This window comes from Mirounga leonina, unplaced genomic scaffold (genome assembly GCF_011800145.1).
Source record: "Mirounga leonina isolate KUSES-001 unplaced genomic scaffold, KU_Mleo_1.0 Mir_321, whole genome shotgun sequence".
In the NCBI taxonomy this organism is placed as follows: Eukaryota; Metazoa; Chordata; class Mammalia; order Carnivora; family Phocidae; genus Mirounga; species Mirounga leonina.
In genome coordinates, this window is record NW_023270680.1 from 4,996,972 (window position 1) to 5,019,310 (window position 22,339).

Genomic DNA, 22,339 nt, shown 5'->3' on the forward strand with positions numbered 1-22,339 from the left:
CTTGCTGATGGTGAGCAAGGATCCGCTGACAGAGATGAGGGCAAAGCGCCTCTAACCTCAGGAAGGACAGGCGGGGATGCGGGCATCCCGGGCCACGGAACACGCGAGCCGACCTCGTGGCGTGTGACGTGTGGACAGCGCGGTGGGTGTGGACAGGCCGGGGACGAGCGCCCCCCGCCGGCGAGGTCAGTCTGTTCGCCGCACCGGGCGGGGGTGCTGCCGCAGGGTGGAGGCCGCTGCCTCGTGGGGGCTTGCGCGCCTGCGGGCTCCGAGGGAAGCAGTGCAGGGAATACAAAATCTGAGCTGTGATGGGTTAAGTTGTGCGACGGTCACGGCAGCTCCCGGCCCGGGTCCTGGAGGCGCAGACAAGCTGCTGCCTGGGGCACGTCGTCTCCGCCACGGCAACAAACCAAAGCCTGCCCCACTCCTGCCCCACTCCGAGGGGAGATTCCGCTGGGTCTGAGACAGGAACTTGTGTGGCCTGTAACTTCCTCGTCGAGGGGACACACGTGTGCAGAGCCTCGCACACAAGAGGGAAGGAATCCTGCTTGCTTATCAGATTTGGGAGGCGTACCCATGACCGATCGCGACAGGCAAACCAGGGCAGGTCTGGGTCACTCAGGCTAACCCAGAATAGCCCTCTGTGGGGATTCTGCTTAGAGTTTAGAAAAACAAATGTAAACCAAAGGTTTGTTTGGAAAGAAATTATTTCCTGTGTGTTTTAAGGAAAGCGATGCTCATCCCAAGGACTGCGATCTTGTGTGAATTTGGGATATTCCTTCCTGTGGAAGTTTGAAATTTTTGTGCATTTTTCCAACATGGAAAATCCCAGGCGAGAGCACAAGCACGTAGGGCCGGCGTGCCCCCAGCAGAGGGTAAGGGTTTGTGCCCCAGCGCCCTCGTCTGTCAAGTGCAGGAGTGATTCCTGCAGGGACTCAAGGTGACAGGCCTTGTGCGGGCACCCGGGGCTGGGGTTCACACACGGCCGAGCCCGGTGCCGCCCCAGCGCCCTGACCTCTGTGGACGGCCAGACGGGGTCAGCCGTCCTCCCCCAGGGCCGCCAGGCTGGCTGGGGTCTCTTTAGCAACAAAGCCAAGCTGTGAGCATGCTGCTAAGTGCTTTCTCTCTCTCTCCATGCCTGCATCCTGAGCTGTTCGCTCTCTGGTTTCACCTCTAAGTAGTTTTTTGTCTCCGTCTAATTCTCGGTCTTGTTTTTGTAACAGAATAAAAAACATTTTTTGTTGTTGTTTAAAATGGTGCACTAAAATAGCATCATTCTCCTGTTCTTAATTTAAAGAGCAGATGAGCAGAATATTGCATAATTCTTTTTAAAAGTACAAATACATTTAGAAAGCATATTAGATTCTTTAAACTTCTGAAATAACATAGCTCCACCCGGCCCAGCGTCAGTTAATCACCTCATAAATTCTCCTTTGATGGATACTTTGGAAGGAGCTGGGACTGCCAGGCTGTCGGGGAGAGAGGCTGATGTCCCGGCCACTTCTCAGTCTCCCACATGACCTGCCAACCTAAGCTCCAGGAGGCGGGAGAGGTGTCTCAGACGGGCCCCGGACACGGGAAGACGCGAAGGAGGGTGGAAGGCGCGGGGGGTGTGCAGGCCGTGCCCTGGGCCCGGGAAGCTGCAGGAGTCCAGCTGGTGGACCCCGAAGACGCTGACTGGCCCGCGATGGGGAAGTCAGGCAGTCACTTCCGCCCCTGGGGTGGAGGAACTGCTGAAGAAGGGCTTCCTCAAAGGGACAGGTGTGGAGGCAGGAGGACGGGAGGCCCAACCCTGGGGGTCCCCCCCCCCGGGGCATCCAAGAACCCGTCAAATCAGCAACCTGGGAGCTTGGTGGAAGGGACGGGGAGGGTGCTGGGGCAAGCCGGCTCTGCTCCCACCTGCCAGTGTGGACGCCGGGAGGAGTGCGTCCTGCGCTGACGGCCCCGGCCACCTGCTCACAGGGCCCACACTGGCCTGCAGAGGCCAGAGGCGCGGGAAGCCCACCCTCAACACCTTGCGGTCCCACCATGGGGCCGGTTCTGTGCCACGAAGAGCGTGAGCGCCCAGCCACAGGAAGCAGGGGTTCCGAAAGAGGAGGTAGTTCTCTTCCGTGCAGTCTGGCAAGACCGACCGAGACCTCAGCTTCTCTCCACGCCACCCCCCGCATCCTGCTCGGGAAGGGGTGCAGGCTGAGATGGTAAGACTCCCCCGACAAGCGAAGGCGGCCAGTAGCGGGGAGGACAGGGTGGTCGCTACGGGTCATCCACGAAAATGCTTCTGTGCCAGCCCTGGCCTCCGTGGCCTGCACAGCTGCCCCTTCACGACCCGGGACAGCGAGGAGCCGGGGCAGGTTGCTAGAGCATCGGCCACCTATCCCCAGCGCCACGGGAAGAAGGAAGAGGCTCTGGTCAAAGGGCAGGTGTTGGGGCTCCCATGGCCTTGGGACGGGGTGCCCCACCGTCACGAAGGTCCTGTGGGCACAGGGACTCCGTGGGCCACCTGCTGCAGTCTGGTCTTTCACTGTGGGAGGGGTGCTGGAGGAAGAGGACGTGAGTTTTAGTATTTACCATACGGGACCCAACAGTGCAAGTAAGCGACCAGACCCAGGGAGACGTTCCATCTAAGCTTGTGGACTATTTGCCCCAAACAGCTACGTATCCAAGGCTCAGGCCGAAGCCTCCCCACCTCCCCACAGCGGCCCTGGTAGGTCATCACACCTCCCAGCCTGTCAGTGGCTCCCCCCCAACAGTAGGTGCTTAATAAATGTTAGTCAATTGTGGGTTCTTTGTTACTTTCCTTCTAAATATAGAAGCTCTTATTTTTATTTTTCAAAAAATTTTTAAAGATTTTATTTATTTATTTGAGAGAGAGAACAAGAGGTGGAGAGGGGCAGAGGCAGAGAGAGAGAGAGAGAGGCAGACTCCCGGCTGAGCAGGAGCCCAACTCGGGATTCGATCCCAGGACCTGAGCTGAAGGCAGACACTTAACCGACTGAGCCACCCGGGCGCCCCTAAAAGCTCCTATTTTTAAAGCTCTTCAGGGAAAAACCCCTCACACCTCATGGAAATGGAGGGCCTCGTCTGAACCCCCACTGAACTGTTAGAAAAAGTCATGCCCAGAAGTGCCTTCAGATTTCAAGGGTCTGCGATCCCCAGGTCAGTGTTGATGGCAACATAAGGGGCCAGCTTTTAATCTTCTGACCTGCAAACTCCATCAGATTGCTGCCATTTACCATCAGAACATCTCCGGCAGCCTGTGCCGGGCCGGGTGAGGCGGGACCATCGGGAGAGGGTCTGCACCGTGCTCTGGGGGCACCAGGCTGACTGCAGCGCTGGCTCCCAAGGGCTGGGGCACAGCGTGTGGGACACGGCGTGGGGGGGGGATCGTCCCCACCGTGGACGCAGATTTTGCAGAGAGTGTGGCTTTGGCGTGTCCTTGAAAATGTCAGCCGACAAAGAACATTGCATTACGTCTGAAGTGTGCCCGACTACGTCTCGCCTGTAGGCACTAGGACGGGGACGGGGCAACTGCGCACGTGTTGGCCGCCCACGCGGTCAGCACCAGGAGAGCGTCTGTTCACGTCGGGCACTTGGGTCACAAACGCCCCTCACATCCCTGTCCTCTCTGCAGGGTGGGTTCATGCATTCATCAGGGTGCAAGCCCGGACCGGAACCAGCGAGAACACAGGAGGTTCCTGCGTTTATTGGCCAAGTGACTGAGAAAGGGGCCCGGCGGCCAGGAAGGGGCACACTAAGCCAGTCTGTCTGTTTACGGCCTCTGCGCGGGCCTGTCCGTCCGTAAGTCACATCACATACAACGCATAAAATAAGACTGTCTCCTACTCGAAGCAAGCTGCTTTGAAGAACTGGTATCTTTTTGTATCTCTGTTTTCTGGTGGTGATTCCTGTGCCGAGAGCAGGTCCTCGACAATGCTTGTTGCAGTAAGCGTGAGGCCGGAAGATGTCTGTGGACCCACCACCACCCACCTGGGGCCCACAGTGCGGAAGGCAATGCGCTAACTATCCTCAGGGCCCGAAGATTTCAAGGACGACAGGTGGATCCCAATTACAGACAAAGAAGAGGCTCAACGAGGCTAAGGAATGAGTCTCAAACTGCACAGTAATAGCAAACAAAGCAAGTGCTCGTTGGTGTGTGGATGTCCTCAACCCAGGACTGTGCCCCTGGACCACAAAGGAAGACACTGACTCTGTTTCTAGGCCAGGATGGCTTCCCAGCCATGAGCAGAAACACAGGCGCGAATGGGAAGGTGCTGCCGGCCCCACCCGGCCCCCACCTCCCCCTCCCCTGGCCCGGGAGCGCCAGGGCTGGGTACATACAGGTCAGCACCGCCGGAGACCGGTTCTTCAGCACGTTCTCCTCCCTCTGGGCCACAAGCGAGCTGTTGGGCTCGGCCTGGTAGACACACAGTGCCTCCCACTCCTTCTCCAGCCGGTTCTTGTTCTTCAAGTGGTCCTCCATGTAGGCCTGAAATGGAAAACACGGAATCAGGGACTGCCGCCTACAGCGGCGTCAGGCCCTCGGCGGGAGCCAGGACACAGAGGACACAGCCCACGCTTCACCTGCGTGTTTGAGTGAAGAAGCTGGTTCCTACCAGACCCAGTAAACACAGACCAGCCAGATGCACAAAATGCAGGAAAGGCTTTTTACATGTTTTGCTGGTTGGTTCCCGGGGGTTCATGGTGTGTACATTCCGGGTACAGAGCCCGGGCATCAAGAACACTCAGATGATGATGTGGCCTTGTCAGCTATTACCAACCAACTGGGGAAAAGAAGGACACACGGTAGACCAGATCCGATCAACTGACCAAAAGCTGGTGTAGATAACGTGTCCACGCAGATGCCGTTCTTCTTATAATTGGCCTACTTTTCTGAATCCAGTGGGTGTGATGTGCTTAAGGCATGGGGCTGCTCGGATTTGTGCAAAATGTTAAACAACTTGTGGTGGTAAAAAAAACCAAAAAAAACAAAACAAAAACCCAAAACAGTGGAACCAGATATCCTGACCCTCGGTTGCTCGGATCTTAATTTTTCTGGGCACTTGTCTGTCAGCAGCGATCACCAGAAGTGGATGAGGAAAGGCCTCCGGAACATCCCCTCCCACAAGGACAGCCACGCCGGCCAGCCCTGTCTGTGCATTCTCATGGATCTATGGAGTTGAGAAACGACCGTGGCTTTAAGGAAAAGCATTTCAAATGGCAAAACCCCAGTGGCTTTGTTGCGCCCAATGGAAACAGTGGTCCCACCCTGGGATGCCGTGTTTGGGGGTCTTCAATGTGTTGTGTGTGGACACAGGTCTTCAGCCACATCCACGAACAAAATAAAATACACACGCACATGGGTCCAGGTCCCTAGTGGTTAGGCCCCCCCAGGTCTAGTCAGGGTTGGCCCCTGGCCCCCTGCCAGCCCCCACTGTCCTCTCACTCCAAGGGAGCACGACAGGCCTGCTCTGCGTCTCCTCCCCGGCCAACTGCTCTGGGCTCAGCAGCACCAGGAAAAGTAACTCACATCAGTCTTGTTGGCTTCCCACTCGTCTCACAGTTTGGACTACAGTTGGCTTGAACTGGTTTGTGTTATTCACTCAACAAATACCGGCTCTATCCATGTCGGTCTGCAAACCAGGGAAAGCCAGTGCTCTGTGGGAATTGTGGGACAGAAGGCATCGCCCTCAGGGTCTGCCTGGTCCAGCGGGTGAGGGGCGGTGGGGGCACCCAGCCGACGTCACCGGGAGGGCCAGTGATGGGCTGTGACCAGAAGCCAGGACCTGGGTTGTCACAGTCATTTAGGTACCCGGCAGATGGCCTTTTGTGCAGATGACAGAGAACCACACGAGCCATGCAGTGACATACCCTCGACCCTCTGAGGCACACCCTCCTGAGGAACAGAGCCTCCAGCCACTGAAGGTGAGGGAGTCGTACCAGCCCACCCCTCCTCATCAGCGCCCTACACTGTGACCTCCGCCCAGACAGCCCCTCCGGGTTCTTCGCAAGGGGAGGAAGTGAATTTAAGTGGCCCAATCCAGAAAATACCAACTACAAACTGCTTTTTCTTTTTGAGACAATCATTGTGGAATATTGAATACAAAGTTATCCTAATAAGGACATTTTTGCATGATTAACATTTAAGTTTTGTGAAATATTTCTCCAGCTAAAATATGGGGGGAGGTATAGTTCTGGCTGAAGTGTGTGGTTTCAGTGTTTCTGTGGTTACTTTCCTCAATATCGGATATTGTCTGCAAGAGGGGCACCGGATGTCACCTTAATCCCTGTAAACTGCAGGTGTTTACATTTTCACGTTTACCTCAACGATGGGAAGTGAAATCACGCTGCGAGCTCACTTGAGTTTCTAAATTTATAGCAAGAAATACAAACTGGGACTGTAGTAAGCAAGCTTGGGTGGTAGGAGGGAGGAGGGAGAAAGAGCAGATATAGACTATTTTTTCATTGAGAACGAAGTCATGTAAAGATATACTTGATTATATTAAAATTGAGATAACTTTTTCATTCTCTCCGCATGTGCTACTCCGGTAGCCTGTGTCTGTCCTGCCCTGGTCATCTCAATTTGATCTGTTCTGTTAATATTTTTATGAAACATCATTTATGATATTAAAGTGATGTAATTTCCCCATTCATGGTTTTGGAGACTTTCCTCTTTCATGTTTGTGGATAAGATTCTTGCTTTTCATCTGTGACATGAGAGTATATTTTCACGTTGTCTGTGGGGAAGCTAAGCCTTAGTCGTAAAATAATGTGTTTTAAACAACACCCAAACCAAACTGCCACAGTAACTTAATCCTGGGAGGTCCTGTCTCTCACGGGTGTGAGAAGTGTGAATTAGAACAGGTATAGTAACCTTCCTCAGACATAGTCATCTTCCGGAATAATTGGTAAGTTAACATGTAATGAAACACTACTCATATTCTTTCCCCCAGAGTGAGCATGTAGCTGGAGCTGTTTTAAAAACTGAATTCCAATAGTTTTATTTTATATATGTGTGTGTATGTGAGAGTGAGCATGGTGGTAATGGTGGGAGGGCATAGTTTTTAAACAAACTGTACATTTTTATTACACATGTAGCATGCATAGAAAAGAACAAAAAACGAAAGGAAGCAGAATGAAAACAAATGCTACTAATAACTCCACCACCCAGAGCTAACCATAAGGCTTTGATAAACCCTACTCTCCTTAGCACGTGCATGGGCTGCTTTTTCTCTTTTTTTTCAGGGCTGATCACCATCGCTTCAGCTTTGGACAACATCCATATTATAGGACTTTCTTGTCTGAGTTGACAAGAAGCTGAGATGGAACTTTCATCTTATATTCGGAGAAGCCAAGGCTTAGATTCGTTAAACCCTTAGCCCAAAGCCCCCAGCAGCCAGATGCAGCACCAAAGCTTGGGTCTGCTGCCTGGGACACTGCTGTTTTGTCTTGGTCCCTGCTGCAACCTCCTCCCCACACCCCTACCTTCACATCCACTTCCTAGTTCATTCACAGAGCGACCGGATCACCACTTCTGGTCCCAGATACCACTGGTTTAAAAAACCACCAGTGGAGCCTAGACTAGCACTATCCTTTGTCCAAACTTCATTTTACTAACCTGCTCCTTTCTGTCCCAATAAGACTATTTCCCAATGTTTTGACCACCCCCCACCCCATATCACCATCACTCTTTACACTTTGTTCATGCTGATTCTTCTGTAATGAATCTATCCCGACTTTAAGGTCAGCGCAACACCAGCACCTCCTTTGTGAACCTAGTATGTACCTACTGCCAGCCTCTTGGATCCTCATTTCCTACAACCCCACCCTCTTCATCGGACACTTACTATTTTAAAAACTATGTCTTTGCACATTCTTCTTTGTGCTGTAGCTTGGGGGTGTCAGGATATTCTTCCGCTCATGAGATTAAGATTTTTGAAAATGGGGCCAGTGTCTCATTCACTTGGCACGTGCTTTGGGCACACAGTCAATATTTGTTGGATGACTGCTCATAACCTGGATATTTCTAGAAGTAATTTTGTACTACTGATAAACATTTTATGTCAATGATGGCATCCAAAAAAATTGTCTTAGGATCTTCTGAAGTTGGAAGAATTGCCCCAAAATGTAATGTAGGGATTTTGTTTCATTGTATATTTCCTCACCTCCTTCTTGCTTTCTGGGTTATCCAGTCAGCATCTTTACAATTCACGCCAACCAGGTGCTGCCACATTCTAATGCTCCCATGGCAACCCTGACGTAATGGCAGGTTTAGAAACTTGGAGGCACCACAACAGTTCAGAAAGCTCTACCTCCAACCCTTTTAACTCTTCCCTCTGAGTCCAGGCCCCGTGCTGTCTCCCCCCGTTCTTCTCTGTCACTGTGTGAACTCTGTGCGCTTGGCAGGTGTCTCTCATTCGGGACGTAATACATGCCGTCACTGGTGTGATGAGGGCTATTTCTAGAACCTGTCGTCCTAGGAGCTGTGAGCACCTGCTGGTTAGGTACCCACCTCACCCACATCACTTTACACAGTCCTGTTCCAGGTTCCTGTGAGTACCTCTGAATTGAAACTTTATGAGAGAAGCCCTGGGATACGCAAAGTACTAGTTAATAGTACTAGTTAATAGTACTAGAAGGGAACCAGCCACATGCAGGTGGGATCCCACTGTGATGTGCACTCTGAAAATGTAAAAGAAGTGAAGAGCTGGTGCTCAGTATCAGTTGTTTCAACTTGAAGAGCGTAGGTAAATTAACTTTTTTTAAAGATTTTATTTATTTATTTGACAGAGAGAGACACAGTGAGAGAGGGAACACAAGCAGGGGGAGTGGGAGAAGGAGAAGCAGGCTTCCCGCCAAGCAGGGAGCCCGATGCAGGAGGGCTCTAGCCCAGGACCCTGGGATCATGACCTGAGCCGAAGGCAGACGCTTAACCGACTGAACCACCCAGGCGCCCCAGGTAAATTAATTTTGATAGCTACTGCTGGTTCTTAAGGAATGTTTGGAAGCATGACTTTACTCTTTTAGGGTTGTTCACTATACCTTAATATTGGGGGTGGCAGAGGTAGAGGCTGTGGAAGTGTTCTTGGCGGGAAGAACTCCCTCGGAGGAATTTTACTCAAGCTGGTTTTAGATCAGTCCTGAGTGGGGAGCTGTCTAAACCTTCTTGAATTCTGATACTTTCCTGGGACCTAGACTTAATGGGTTTGCAGAAAAGATAATCCCCAGATAAACTGTTTGTGGGAAAAAGCCGGCAGGTTCCAGAATGTGGGTTTTCCAAGTTAGTAACCAGGACACACTGGCTGACCCCGGCCTCAGGCTCCACGGCATTAGCAAGTAGAGCAGGTTGAAGATGAGCCAGCATTTCTTTTGAGTTTTTTGCCCAGTGAGAACACCACCAGCTTTCGTAAGCCCTATTTTATGAGATATTAACCCAATCAGAGGTTCTCCTGTTTAATCTTCTTTGTACGAGTCTTAATTCCTCATCTCTTATCTTTTTCTAGCTCATGCTGTTAGATCACTGGTGGGAAGCCTACAAACATTTTCTGGGTCACAAGGACTATGTGCCACCAGATGACACAGCATCCGTGTTTCAGACAAACCGACTGGCCTCCACATTTAATGGGATAATTTTACACAGAATCCCAAATCTTTGGGACAAAAATGTTATTGCTTGGAGACATGTCCACAATTTGTCAAGATAGCTTAAATATTTTCTGCAGTAAGTTTTCTGATCACATTGTCAACACCGTGAGGTCAAGAAAGTGATTTCTAAAAATATGGAGCATTTGGGATGCTCTGGAACATGATGGGGTTTTATTAATAATCACAAGAGCACTTTCTATCTTCAGGAGCTGATTGTAGCTTCCGTCCCCAAAGCCTTTATGAAAGCCTCAAGGAGCTTTTGCTGAATTGGAAAGCAGTAAAATGGAGTAGGCACTGAACTGGATTTTGAAAGACTTCTTAATGTAATTCACAAAAAGAGTTGGTCCCCACATAGCTACTTTTTGGTTATACTTTTGGGCAAACCACCTCATCTCACTGACCCTTAATATACTGCTACATAAAAATGGGAATCATAGTTCCTATTCCTGAAGGCGGATCCGAAGATTGACTGGGTCGCTCTGTGAAGTCGCTTTGTGAACTATAACATGTATATACGCGGAGAGGTGGTGATCATGGCGGGCCTCAGCTTTTCATTAGAAAAAGAGGGAATCTCTTAAATTGTCGTCCATATCCTGTGACTTTACTGTGTGTCCTGGGGACATTCCCATGAGCTAATGAAATGACACAGTGAGTCTGCAGAAAGAGCAAACACCGAGTACAGCCTGAATGCAGAATTCAGGGGCATCGTGGCGGACACACCACCAGCGTAAATACCACCAGAGAGGGAGATAACAAGCAGCACCAGTAAGCATGTAGTTACCAGCCTCAGAGTCCTATCCTATTCACCAGGGACAGCCATCTTCCTCAAAAACTCAGTTTCCACCTTGTGTGGATGGAGCCAACATGTGCTTGGATTGCCATGCTGAGCTCACAGCCACCTGACTGTGAGATCAGGGATGGTTCCAGAACTATCCCCCTCCTCTTGCCTTGCTCCCTTTTGTTGATCACTGCCTAGTGAGGGAGGTATCTCATGGCCGGTCTTGAGGAGTCATTGGAAAATGCCAGTATAAGAGAAGGTGTGAAATCAAGCTGCTAATCGAAAGATGTTTTCCAGTGTGGAAAGTGGGTGCTAATACCCTGTGGCACTTCTGACTCAGCACCCTCAGACTGCGTCCTGCTCGGAGACTGTTTCATGGGCACTGTTTTATGTTTGGTGTCAACACTGGGACCCATTTCCAGGATCACTAAGGAAATAACCCCACTTACAAAAACTATTGTTTCACCACATGCAACAAGCCCACGTCCACACTTTGACGCCAGTCGGCAGAGTTGCTGTCCGCCTCTGAACGCCAGGATAATGGAGTGTGCAGACTTGTCAGGGGTCGTCCAGACCCAGGCCACGGGGCAGCACGGGCTCGTCCAGGGCCTCCCAGATCGCAGCCGCCAAAGGTGCTCTGCCAAATCTGCTTGCAGTGGCTGGCCAGGGCCTGAGGGACAGCAAAGTTTAGCTCCACTAAACGTCAGAGATGATATGTTATTTTAGCATCTCTTACACCAGCACTGGAAGGGGTGAGATGCTGGGCAGTGCGAGTGGATTCATTATTACTAAAGAGAACAGCAGAAACATAGCCCTTTCCCGGAACACCAATGCTCATGAGGATGGAGGATCACGGGTGGACAGATAAGTGAAACGGCATCCAGTCAGCACCATGTCCCCTCAGTCAATATATACAGAAACCGTCAACGGCAGCATGAAACAGTGTCCTTGCAGGTGTCCGGACACCTGCTGTGTGGGTCCTCAGATACGAAACAAGTAGAGAGCATCTCGGTGGAACTTCATTTTACAACAATGCTGCCAGAAACAAGCATATGCCCGCTGTGGCAAAGGCGTATTAAAGATGGGTGGGCTTTTGGAAGACCCGATTTTTATGAGGGAAGCTTTGTTTCCACTCCTTTCTTTACCTTGGTGCCTGTTATTACATGACTTTACTGATGTGACAATCAAACATTTTGTTAAAGTGAAGAATACAACCCATTTACATTTCCCTTCCTTGTGAGGAGACCAGAAGGCTTTGTGCTTTAAAATCAGGTAGAGGTAGATTAATGCCTTTAAAAGCAAGGAGTAAGCTTCTTCTGCTGCCATTTGGGCAAAGGGAGGACCTTTTTCTCTTTAAAAATAAACATTGCTGGGGCGCCTGGCTGGCTCAGTCGTTGAGCGTCTGCCTTGGGCTCAGGTCATGATCCCAGGGTCCTGGGATCGAGCCCCGCATCGGGCTCCCTGCTTCTCCCTCTCCCACTCCCCCTGCTTGTGTTCCTGCTCTCACTCTCTCTCTCTCTGTCAAATAAATAAAATCTTTAGAAAAAAAAAATAAACATTGCCACTTGTCTTCATTAATACATGAAAGGGAAATGTTTATGTTAAATGTTTGAATTCCCACAGTAAGAGGTTTGAATTCCAAGCAAAGAATATGTAAAGATGAGAGGAGCACTTTGATGGGGTCCATCGTGCTGACTCGGCTTACGCAGCCAGAGCCGCGGTGTCAGCCGGTGGTGCGGCGAGGCTGGAGCTCTGTCCGTCTGCACAGCGTTGCCTCTGACGCACTCTCAGTGTTATTCATTAATGTTATGAGCGGGCCCGTGAAGATACTTGAAATTCAAAATTAGAAATTCTAAGCAGTACATTCAAACTCAGAGAAGGACAAATCTAGTTAAATGATCAGAGGGTAGCTTGTGATTTCTCAGCTTAGAAAAGATTTGCTAGAAACAGGAATTGTGACCCATACGATTGTATTCAGATGCCACCTGACTCTGATAAATCGGAGCTACAGTGTGAGGCCCTGCACAAAGAGCATGGCCTGGCTGCCCAGCGTGTCCCGTACCATGCCCCACATCTTGGCACCTCCTCTCACTTGCCGTGGGACTGCTGGTCTCACGGGGTGCTTAAAACGCGCATGGCTCTGGTAGATTTACACGTTATTCTTAAAAATGGCCAAAAAAAAAAAAAAAACCCAAAAAAACCCCACAGACCCAGGAAAGGCCAACTCAAAGCATGTTCCTGTGTTATCAAAACAGAGTTTTGATAACACAGGAAAAGCAAACACAGTTTGGCCTTCAGCCTCTGGGTCATGCGTACAAAAAGCCTAAAGACGTAGGCGTGAGGAATAGATGAAAGACTCGTGGTTCTCCTCCTTTTGATTACATTTTAAAAATCACTTCTGTGGAAATTCATTTTGAGGAGGGAACGTTTCCACACATCTTTGCAGTGAGCCTGGTTTTTCCTGGTGAGGTTGACCAGCAGGAGCATCACATGGGCAAGAGACCGGCTTCACGGGCAACTGTGAACTCACGTCATTTTCCCCAAATTCTCCCTCTGAAAGCTCTGGAGGCCAAGCAGAATCTCTGCAGCCTGGAAACCCCTGAAAATGGGTCTCAGGGCTGTCTGCACATGACTTAGAAACGCACTCCCACTCTTTATATCGTAACCAAGCAGACTGGGGTGATAGAAGTGTAAAATTGTTAAGACAGTGGAGAAAAGTTCAAAGGCTGCCAAGTGGAAAGCCTTTAAGAGAAAGTCCCCAGCTCACACGCAGTTTAGGTGCACAGCGACACAACGAAGTACAGAAGGAACAGAGGAGAAAACATGCTGGGTTTGAGGCTGTGAACACCGAGTTCTCTGTTTTATTTAAAATCCCTTTTGTAATTGAAAAATAAAACACATGCAAGAACTAGGAAAATAAACAAAAGCTCTAAAGAAAACATCATGTTTTTCAAAGAACTTCTGGGAAGCCCCCCAGGCAGGAGTCTCCAAGGCAGGAGTTGAGACGTGGTCCACGTCCCTGTGCTTTTGGAGGGTCAGAGAGAACGCAAGGTGCCTTTCTGCAAAGCAACCAGTGAAGGGGACATGAAAACTAATTAAATCTTGATTATGTAGAACTAACTAATTGGGAGCTTTATTATAATTTTGGGTCTTGGTATTCTGCATCTAGAACAAGGTCCAGAATTGCAAGAAGTCATATCGACGAAAGAGAGGTCTTGAACAGTGGTGGAAGAGCCTGTGGGGCACTTCCTGGAATCCATAAATAATTAACCTGGTCACAGGGTGGTCTTCAGGGGGTGCTGGACATAGATCGGCGACGTGCTGAAGGACACCCTGCCTGTGCTAAAGACATGCACTCATCGAATAAGTGTGTGACTTCCACTAGCCTTGCTTGACAGATTTGTAGAAGAAGAAAACCACAACTTGATGAACACTTAAAATTAAAACCTCTATGGAAATTGTTAATAATGAACACCTGTCCCGGGAAGGTTCTGATTAATAAACTTCGAGAAAGAAGCAGTCCTGTCCTTACCACCTACTCTTACTAAACCGGAGGAAGGAAGAATGTTCTCCAGCATGACGTGGCGCTCTGTGTGTGTGTGGGGGCGGTGGGGGGGATGCGGGCTCCACAGGGAGACAGAGAAGGGAGCCCACGTGGTGGCAGCCGTCATGCTGCCCTGTGCAGGCTGTCATTCTTCAAGGAGCTCGACGAGCTTAAATAAACAATTTTATGAATCTTATTATCTTATTTAGCATCTTAAAAATTAAGGTTATATGAACAGAGGTTAAAATACAAAGATGAATACTCATGAGTGATGGAAAATAAGAGAATTATACTGTATTTTCCATACATGAAAAAGGTATTAATGTTTAAATTTAGGGCAAAGAGTTTCCTTGGCATTATGAGTGAACGCTGAATGTCTCCTCTAATTGTGGGAGAGAGACCAGAGCTTCACTCCTATTTCATACTCCTGCCCTGGTGTTGGTGGTTTAGGGATTTATTCATGCATTATTCACGTTGTCATGAGCGCATCAGCTGAGCCGGGGCATGTGTGTGTTCCGAGGACCCAGGAAAGACTCTGTCCTCGTGCAGCTGGTTTCTTCAGGCAGAGAACAGACCACATACAAATAAACAAACATGATTAGAAAGATAACTTCAGGTAACTGTAGAGCGGTAAGAACACACGACAGAGATTAAGTGAGGGGTGTGGGAGGCAGTGGCTCGGACCCCAGGAGGGGAGGCCCCTCTGATGAGCGGATTCCTGAGGGCATCCTGCAGGATGGGAAGGGCTCATCATCGAGAAAGAGGGGTATCACAGGGAGACCGGGCAGCCAGGGTGAGAGCCTGGGGTGGGAAGGGTCCGGCAGGGTCCAGAAACAGAGAGAAGGCCAGGGTGGTGGGAGCCAAAGGGGCGAGGCAGGGCAGCGGCCAGCGCCCTGACCACAAGGGAGCCCGCCGCCCGTGGGGGGAGTCTGCGGTTTGCAGTAAGAGCCGTGGGAAGCCACTGGAGTGTTTTAAGCAAAGGAGGCACATAACGGAAAAGATGCTTTTAAAAGGTCACTCTCGCTACAGGCGGGGACCAACCGCACAAGATGGGCCATCCGCACACGAGAGCACAGGGGTTGACATTTGGGAACAGCAGCAGGGGCGGAGAGCGCAGAGAAGGGGGCGGATGCATCATATATTCTGGAGGCGGAGCTGCCAGGATTCACTAACGGAGTAAATTAGAGGATTTTAGTCTATTTGATAGAGACTGCTCATTTGATTATCCAAGCTGTTCTGCCTTATACTCCTAAATTTCTGTAACCACTCAGTTTGTAAAATATTCTGTAATTGGCTCAGCCCTCCATCTGTCACACAACCACAGCGGGGCAAGGTTCTACCCAGCTGGTCTGAGAAACAAGGTCACAGCCCTCATCTACCCGAAGTCAAAAGTTCAGGTAAAACCCGAAAAACCCCACCAGCATTCCTGGTATTTCCAACAACCTCCTTGCTTTTGTTGCATGGACAAAACGCTCGGACAGTTGCTGGCACCACTTGGCTGTCAGTGTGCCCAAAGAGCCACAGAAAGTCAATAGCCAATAGCTTAAGCCACAATTTAAAACGTAAAATCAGTCAGACAGCTAAATTAACCTGGAATACTCTGATATACGTGGACACGGAAGGCTGTTCTACGATGCAGACAAACGTGTGCGAGCACGGCTGGGCTGGAAGCTGCGGAGAGCCAGTCGCCGTGCCCTGGGTGGTGGGAAACATCGCACTAGCCCCTGCTGACCCGCGGGCCCCCGCCGGGACGGTACCGTTGCGGCCGCGAGCTGCTTCCCACATGACACACAACAATTCCATGAAAGAGCCACAAATTGGAGCAGAACGGTAGGATCAGCGCATTAAAATATATTTTTTATCTTTTAAAGACAAACCAAGAAGACGTTAGGTTTGAGAAAACAAGGCTTTTGAGGGAACGGAAAGAGAACACATCTGTGCCCCGTAACACCACCTGCCTGTGCTCCTCGGGCACCACGTGGGGTGGGGGGGCAGCTCAGAGTTTCTGAAGAACCAGCACAGAGCCCCACGTCCCACCTGTCTGCCATCAGTGCGTGGGTCTAGCGTGACCTGAAGCCCAGAACACACGTGGGGTTTGCCGCAGGCCCTAAAAGGGGCCGTCCCTCCCACAGCAAGCTTCCCGGGCTTCTAGAAACCCGAACACGGCCTTTCCCCTGTTCATAGCGACACTGGGCTCCAACCAGATGGTGCTATAGACTTAGTATTTTAGTCTGTGCCATCAGCTCAGTGGGAAAAATCAGGGCAAAGAAATCAATGTAAGATACATTTTAGGTGCTCCCAACAGGCCAATTATTTTACTCCTTATAGCCTCTCCACCACTGGCATGGAGCCTGGCGCGGCCTCGGTGGTCAACAAATGCTTGTGTTATGAATCTCTCTTGAGAATGCGCGACAGTTCCGCGTCTCCATCTCAGGGCCCTGGTTGCCTAAGGCTGGGCCTGCACGGGGGACGCCTGAGCTGAAGGTAACGGAGCCACGCAGTGCCGCCTACGGACGCTTCCTGGACGAATGGATACCGGAGCTCCATTTAATCGTTTTCTTTTAACAATATTTACTATTTACAATCTTTTTTTTTTTTTTTTTAAAGATTTTATTTATTTATTTGAGAGAGAAAATGAGAGAGAGAGAACACATGAGAGGGGATAGGGTCAGAGGACGAAGCAGACTCCCTGCCGAGCAGGGAGCCCGATGCGGGACTCGATCCAGGGACTCCAGGATCATGACCTGAGCCGAAGGCACACGCTTAACCGACTGAGCCACCCAGGCGCCCTACTATTTACAATCTTAACTCACATGAGCATTAGAAGTGGGGAAAGGCAGATTTCTATACTATTAAGCAAATTCCTGTTTCTTTTAGAATATTCTCATATATTTTAATTTTTTCGGCTTTGGCTCCTTTCTCTGGCTAGCTTACAGACTCTCTCACCTTTGCTGGGATATTTGGGAATATTGCATAATCCATTCCTGGAATGCATGAGCAGCTCTGGATCCTATAAAATATTCATTCACCTTCAAAAATATTTGCACCCTGCTGTCAACGGGGACAAATGCATACGGAGTCACAGAAAGTAGCTGTTTTAATGGCACATGGTTTCCTCAACCTCTCTTTCCGCTAAAACATTTTCTTCAAAATTATTTTCATAAGGAAGATTAACAATTTCAACATTAGCTGCTAATCCCCTTTCGTTTAAAACTCTTCTGATAAAATTCTTTGCTTGTCATTCACATAGTAAGTAATAATTACAGATTTGAGACTTCCATCTCTGGCTTCATTAATGGTAAATTGCATGCAAGTCTGAAGCATAAGTCCGCCTTGATACATCCCAAAATGCAATTTCCACGGCTTCCCTGGGCTATGTACAATTAATTATACAGTTAATAAGGGAAATATGTTAATGAAAGGAACATTATTCATCCAGACCACCTGCCTTTACCAAATATCTTTTGTGTGTTTCTCTTCTTTTTGTAATTTTGGTCTACAGGCAGTAACAACAACCAGCAATCCCTCCCCCCACAACTGACAACGCGGCGATTTTAAATATCTGTCTGCTCGTCGGCAGCTCCTTTAATTAACACAAGTCTAAAGAAAAGATAATTCAGCTTTATGATATTTCTACTAACTTCTGCTTTTTAAGAGTTTAAAATGTCTACCCATGGCATTTTGAGCTCTCAAAACAACTGTTTTCTAAGCAAGAACCTATTCCTAAGGAGTCTTAACTTCCACCAACGACATGCTGGGAGTCAGAAGGAACTTCGTGAAGACGACAGGACCGCGGTGGTCCCCCGTTCTCTCCTCCCCCATTTTAAGTCTCTGTGTTCGGCAATAAGTAAATCATTCCATCTGTAAAACCCAAGTTTGACTACAGTTTAGCGCAGACGCTGATGTTAACTTTTACAAAGAAAATTCACATTTCTGAGACTTTAATGTGGAATAGAAGTCAGAACAGTTTAACTGGAAAAGGAAGCGTCTGACAAAGCTACGTTTCTACTTATTTTTTTAGATACTTCAACAATATGAAAGAATGTGTTTGCAAATAGTTTTACAAGCAATTTCCATGGATATAAATTAATACACAGTCTTTATTAATGAGAAAATCAAATTTGATTTTAGCTGCAACCATGTCCCTTTGCCATATGAAAAATACTTAAAGCCGCAAGTTACTGAGAAATTCCATTCACGTGCAAAATTCAGCAGGAAACCAAGGCTGGATTCCAAAGAGCGGACAGGAAAGGTGCGGATACAAGAGGAAACAAGTCACGAAAGGCAGTTCTAGGATAACCAAACCCTGAGAAGGCCTTCTGTTAACAAATTCGAGTAGAAAAACAGGGTCTCCCAAATAAGCAGCATCACTGACAGCTGTGGACCTATGGGTGCCCGAGGCCCGCCACCACATCTATGTCAGCATCCGTAACGCAGGCAGTGCTGGGTTCTTGGAGCTCTGCAGAAGCAGGTTTTGCAGAGCTGTGTCCCCGCGCTGCGTGGTAGCAGATTTGCACGTTGCATGGCCGTCCACCCACCCTCCCGAACGGACGGTCAACTACGCAATTCCCGCAGCCAGTTCCACGTCAGGATTACAGGGGCTGATTCTCTCAAGGGCCCACCGGCACTGCCTTCAGTGGCCGGACAGGAGCAGGCCAGGAGGAGACCGTTGTCACAGACGGCCGCAGGGGTCTGAGGGGAGACCCCCGGCCAGGAGGCGGCAGGGCCGGGTGCCTCCAGCGCCGACAGCCCCCCGTGGCAAAGCAGCGTTGGGCGCCCCGCACCCACAATGAGGACCCGCCGTGACCTCCTGAAGAAGTGCTCGGGAGGAACAGAGCGTCCCAGCGGGCGCCGCGAGGGAATCTTCTCTCCCAGGGCCCGGATGGGAAATGCTGGATCCTGTAGCAGCATGTTATTAGGACACGCTTGCAGAAATTCTCAGAGCGCTCCTTGGATCCAGAACGTCCTTGAGTTTTAATTTCCTAGAACCAACAGGCTACATGCTGTGAGCAATAAACAGGAATGGGGAATAGCCCACGGCGAAAATGCCAGAAAACGTCTTCCCCTCTTGCTCCGGGGTGGGCGGGGGGAGACCCGAGTGTCCAGCTGCAATGTGGCGGGGACCGCGCGAGAGCGGGGCTCAGCCGTCAGCCTCCACAGCCGGGAGCCGGCGGGCCAGATTGTTCATTCCAGTGCCTTCGAAATGAGGAGTTCGAAGGAGAAAAGGGAACTGAGTTGACCTATCGAAAATTATCTTCACTTTTCAGGGTGAAAAGTTAGAGATAAGACTATCAAATGTATTTTTAATCTTGTCCCCGCTCAACCGCCAATCCGACTGTGGACTGCCCGCGACACACGCCCACGAGTTCTCAAGGTTTGATGGGTGAAGTGAGAGTGCGCTGCCAGGTGTCACACCACCCGCTCTCCTGGCCCCTCGGGCCAGCCACGGAGCCCGGAGCCACGCCTGCCGACAGCTGCCTTTATCGTCACCGTGACGGGGTGCCGTCCGGGACTCCTCCGCGGCCGCTCGCCCTTGGCCCTGGGGGTCCAAGGCTCCGGGCAGTGCGCACCCACCAACGGCTTACTTTGGACGCACAATGTGCGAGCACTTCCTGAAGCAGGCGACCCCTTCGCCTGCAGACGGAAGGGGGAGTGTGGGAACCAGTCTGGATGACATCACCGCCTGGCGCTCTTTGACAAGAGCCTGCCACCGTTAAACGTCTTCCTCGTGGAGCAGAACATGAAGCTGGCTCTCAGACGCGACTGTCAAGGCGGTGTGAGAGCAAACGTCAAAGCACCGTTTCCCTGCGTTCCCTTTGTTTAACTTGCTTTAAGTCTTATGTTCTCAGAGACACGAGACCTGAAGAGCCTCCCCTATGAGACATGTAAAATGCTGGATAAATGGCAGAGTCAGCTTTTCATAAGATGAAGGGAAATCCTCAGAAATCCAGAATGAAGAGGAGGGTGAAGTGGTTACCTCATGACCTGAAGGCACGCCAGCCCTTGAGAGAGGGCAAGGCGTATAATTTCCTGCACCTCAGACCCAGGGTCGTGGCTTTTGCTGCCCACGTGGGGTCTTGGGGGCAACCCTGCCAGGCAGAAGGTAAGGAGGTGGATGTGGGAGCCCCCCCAAACCAGGACCCTGGGAAGACCCCATTCCCAGAGAAAGGGCTTGCTCATGCAACAAGAAAGCATGTCTGTTTCCACATGGATTTAGAATGGGAAGGCGTTTGGACCACAGGCCTCATCTAGACTGAGGCTCAAATTTACAATATGTGGGTGGTCTGAAAATATCCAGGTGAAGAACTGGTCCCAGTTTAATGGGAGCCTAGATTGTCTGGCAAAGTGACCCCAGAACCTCTCTCAAGTTAAACACCCTCAATATGGTCTCACAAAATTCTGAAAGATGGAACTTACAGAACCCACCAGACAACAAACTCCCCTAAGCAACTCAGCAAACACATCAAAAGCAGGATCAGATTCAGAAGAACCTAGATGACAGAAGCATGAGGCAGAAACAATCAAATAATGCATTTACAATGACTGAAGATATTGCAGTGGGACCAAAGACAGAAATACAATATGGCAGGCAGATTCAAAAAAGAATAAAGAGATGAACCGCAAATGAAAAAGAGGCTCCTTGTAATTATCAATGCGATAGGTGATCACATATTGATTAGACGCTGCTGAAGAGAAACTGTGCAAAGTGGGCAACAGACCCGAGGGAGTCCCCTGGAATGCAGGGAGAAGGGGCGACAAGAGGACATGTGGAAGACACGTGGAAGAAATGTGGAAGAGACGTGAGGGCCATGGGAGCACACATGCCCCGGATGCTGCCACGAGAGCAGAGAGCACAGATGGTCACATGTCAGTTGTTAATGGTTTGTCCTTTCTGAGGACCCATGCACAAATGGGATTCTCCAACGGAGGAATACACTAAAGCTGGAGCGAAAGTAAGAATAAAAGAGGTCTGCACCCAGACTGGGCCCAGGAAGATCCTAGAACAAAGGGGTAGGACTCAGGAAGAAAGTGGGAAGATCCGCAAAGGCAGCCCCTGGGCCAGTCACAAACTGCCTTCTCAACAGCTACGGCATCAAAGACAACAGGATTTTTAAAGGAATGAGAAAACGTTAACTAGACTTGGACCGTTGGCTAGTCTGTTATGCAAGCGTGAGGATTAATTAAGAACATTCCCCAGCTTGTTTGCCACAGATACTCTCACCTTCTAGCGAACAAACACAAGCAAGTGAACAAGTGAATGTTGCTCTTCCTGTTTTCAAGAAACCACAGCAGTCGTGTAAGGATCAAGCACAAGCCTGCACGCGGGTGCTCAGCCTGGCTGGTATGTGGTCCGGGTTTACGTACTGACTTCCTACTTTGTCCTCCACAGATTCCAGCCCTGGGGACTGACTCAGGGCTCCCAGGAGCTGCGCTGCTGCCCGCTCTGTCTCCCACCCACCCCAAACAGCCACTCCTCCTTGACCATGACTGTGCCCAGTAACCCGCAGGGCCCGCTCCCCTCCTCAGTCTCCCCCTGCCACCCCACGCCTTCACAAAGGATGAAGAAGTCTCCCAGCAAAAGAGCACAATTTGGCATTTGGCCGTGTCCAGTGTTTTCTAGATGTTCACCCCTCTTCACTTCAGATAGATTGTACATTTCTCGGGGGCAAAACACTAATCATCTGCTTCACTTGGGCACTTCAGACAGTTTTTATCCAACACCTGCTATGTCCAAGAGCTGTGCTCAATGCTAAGGACACAAAGATGAGCAAACTCAACGGATGCTTGTTCGTGTATGGATTACTTGTGGAACCACAGGCTTGATGCAACTCCAAAAACTACTTTTTAGATGGTGTTAATTTTTCACAGTAACTTGTACATACACAATCACATTGCTCCATCCTGGGCATGGAATAATCCTGCTGCCATGCATTCCCCCAAGCACTGTCTGCAAATCTGGGAGGTGTAGGGGTAACTGAATAGGCCAGACGGACGTGCATCTCTTCTTGGCTCGTCCTGTCAGGTTGATTTGAGGGAAGCCCCAGGAGGTTGCTGGGCACTCAGAAAGTGTTTCCTGTTCACATATATGTGAATGAACATGCTCCATGCCCTCTTTTGGGCATTGATTTCAATTTCTTCCCCTCATAAACGTTAACTCATAGACCTACTAACTACCCAATGTAGTGTTCGATATTTAATTTAATTCAACAAATATAACTGGACACCTGACTTTACTTACTCAGCTTTACCCAATTTACTTACTACAGGAAGGCCTAACAAGCAGGGAGAACGTTCTAGCATCATCCTAGCATTTTAAACAGTAAAGCAGATTTTTAACAATAACACGGCAAATCACACCACCCCATCAAAAAAAT

At 49.7% G+C, this 22,339-nt stretch overlaps 1 protein-coding gene across 1 annotated transcript in view; it reads right to left on the reverse strand.

Annotated features, from left to right (window-relative positions):
* The window catches only part of PTPRN2 (protein tyrosine phosphatase receptor type N2), a 119,153-nt gene that overhangs the window by 59,432 nt on the left and 37,382 nt on the right, over positions 1–22,339 (reverse strand). Inside the window, exon 7 of the mRNA XM_035029802.1 lies at positions 4,339–4,486. Within this exon, the coding sequence (XP_034885693.1) occupies positions 4,339–4,486 (148 nt within the window). The remainder of the gene's footprint in view (positions 1–4,338; positions 4,487–22,339) is intronic.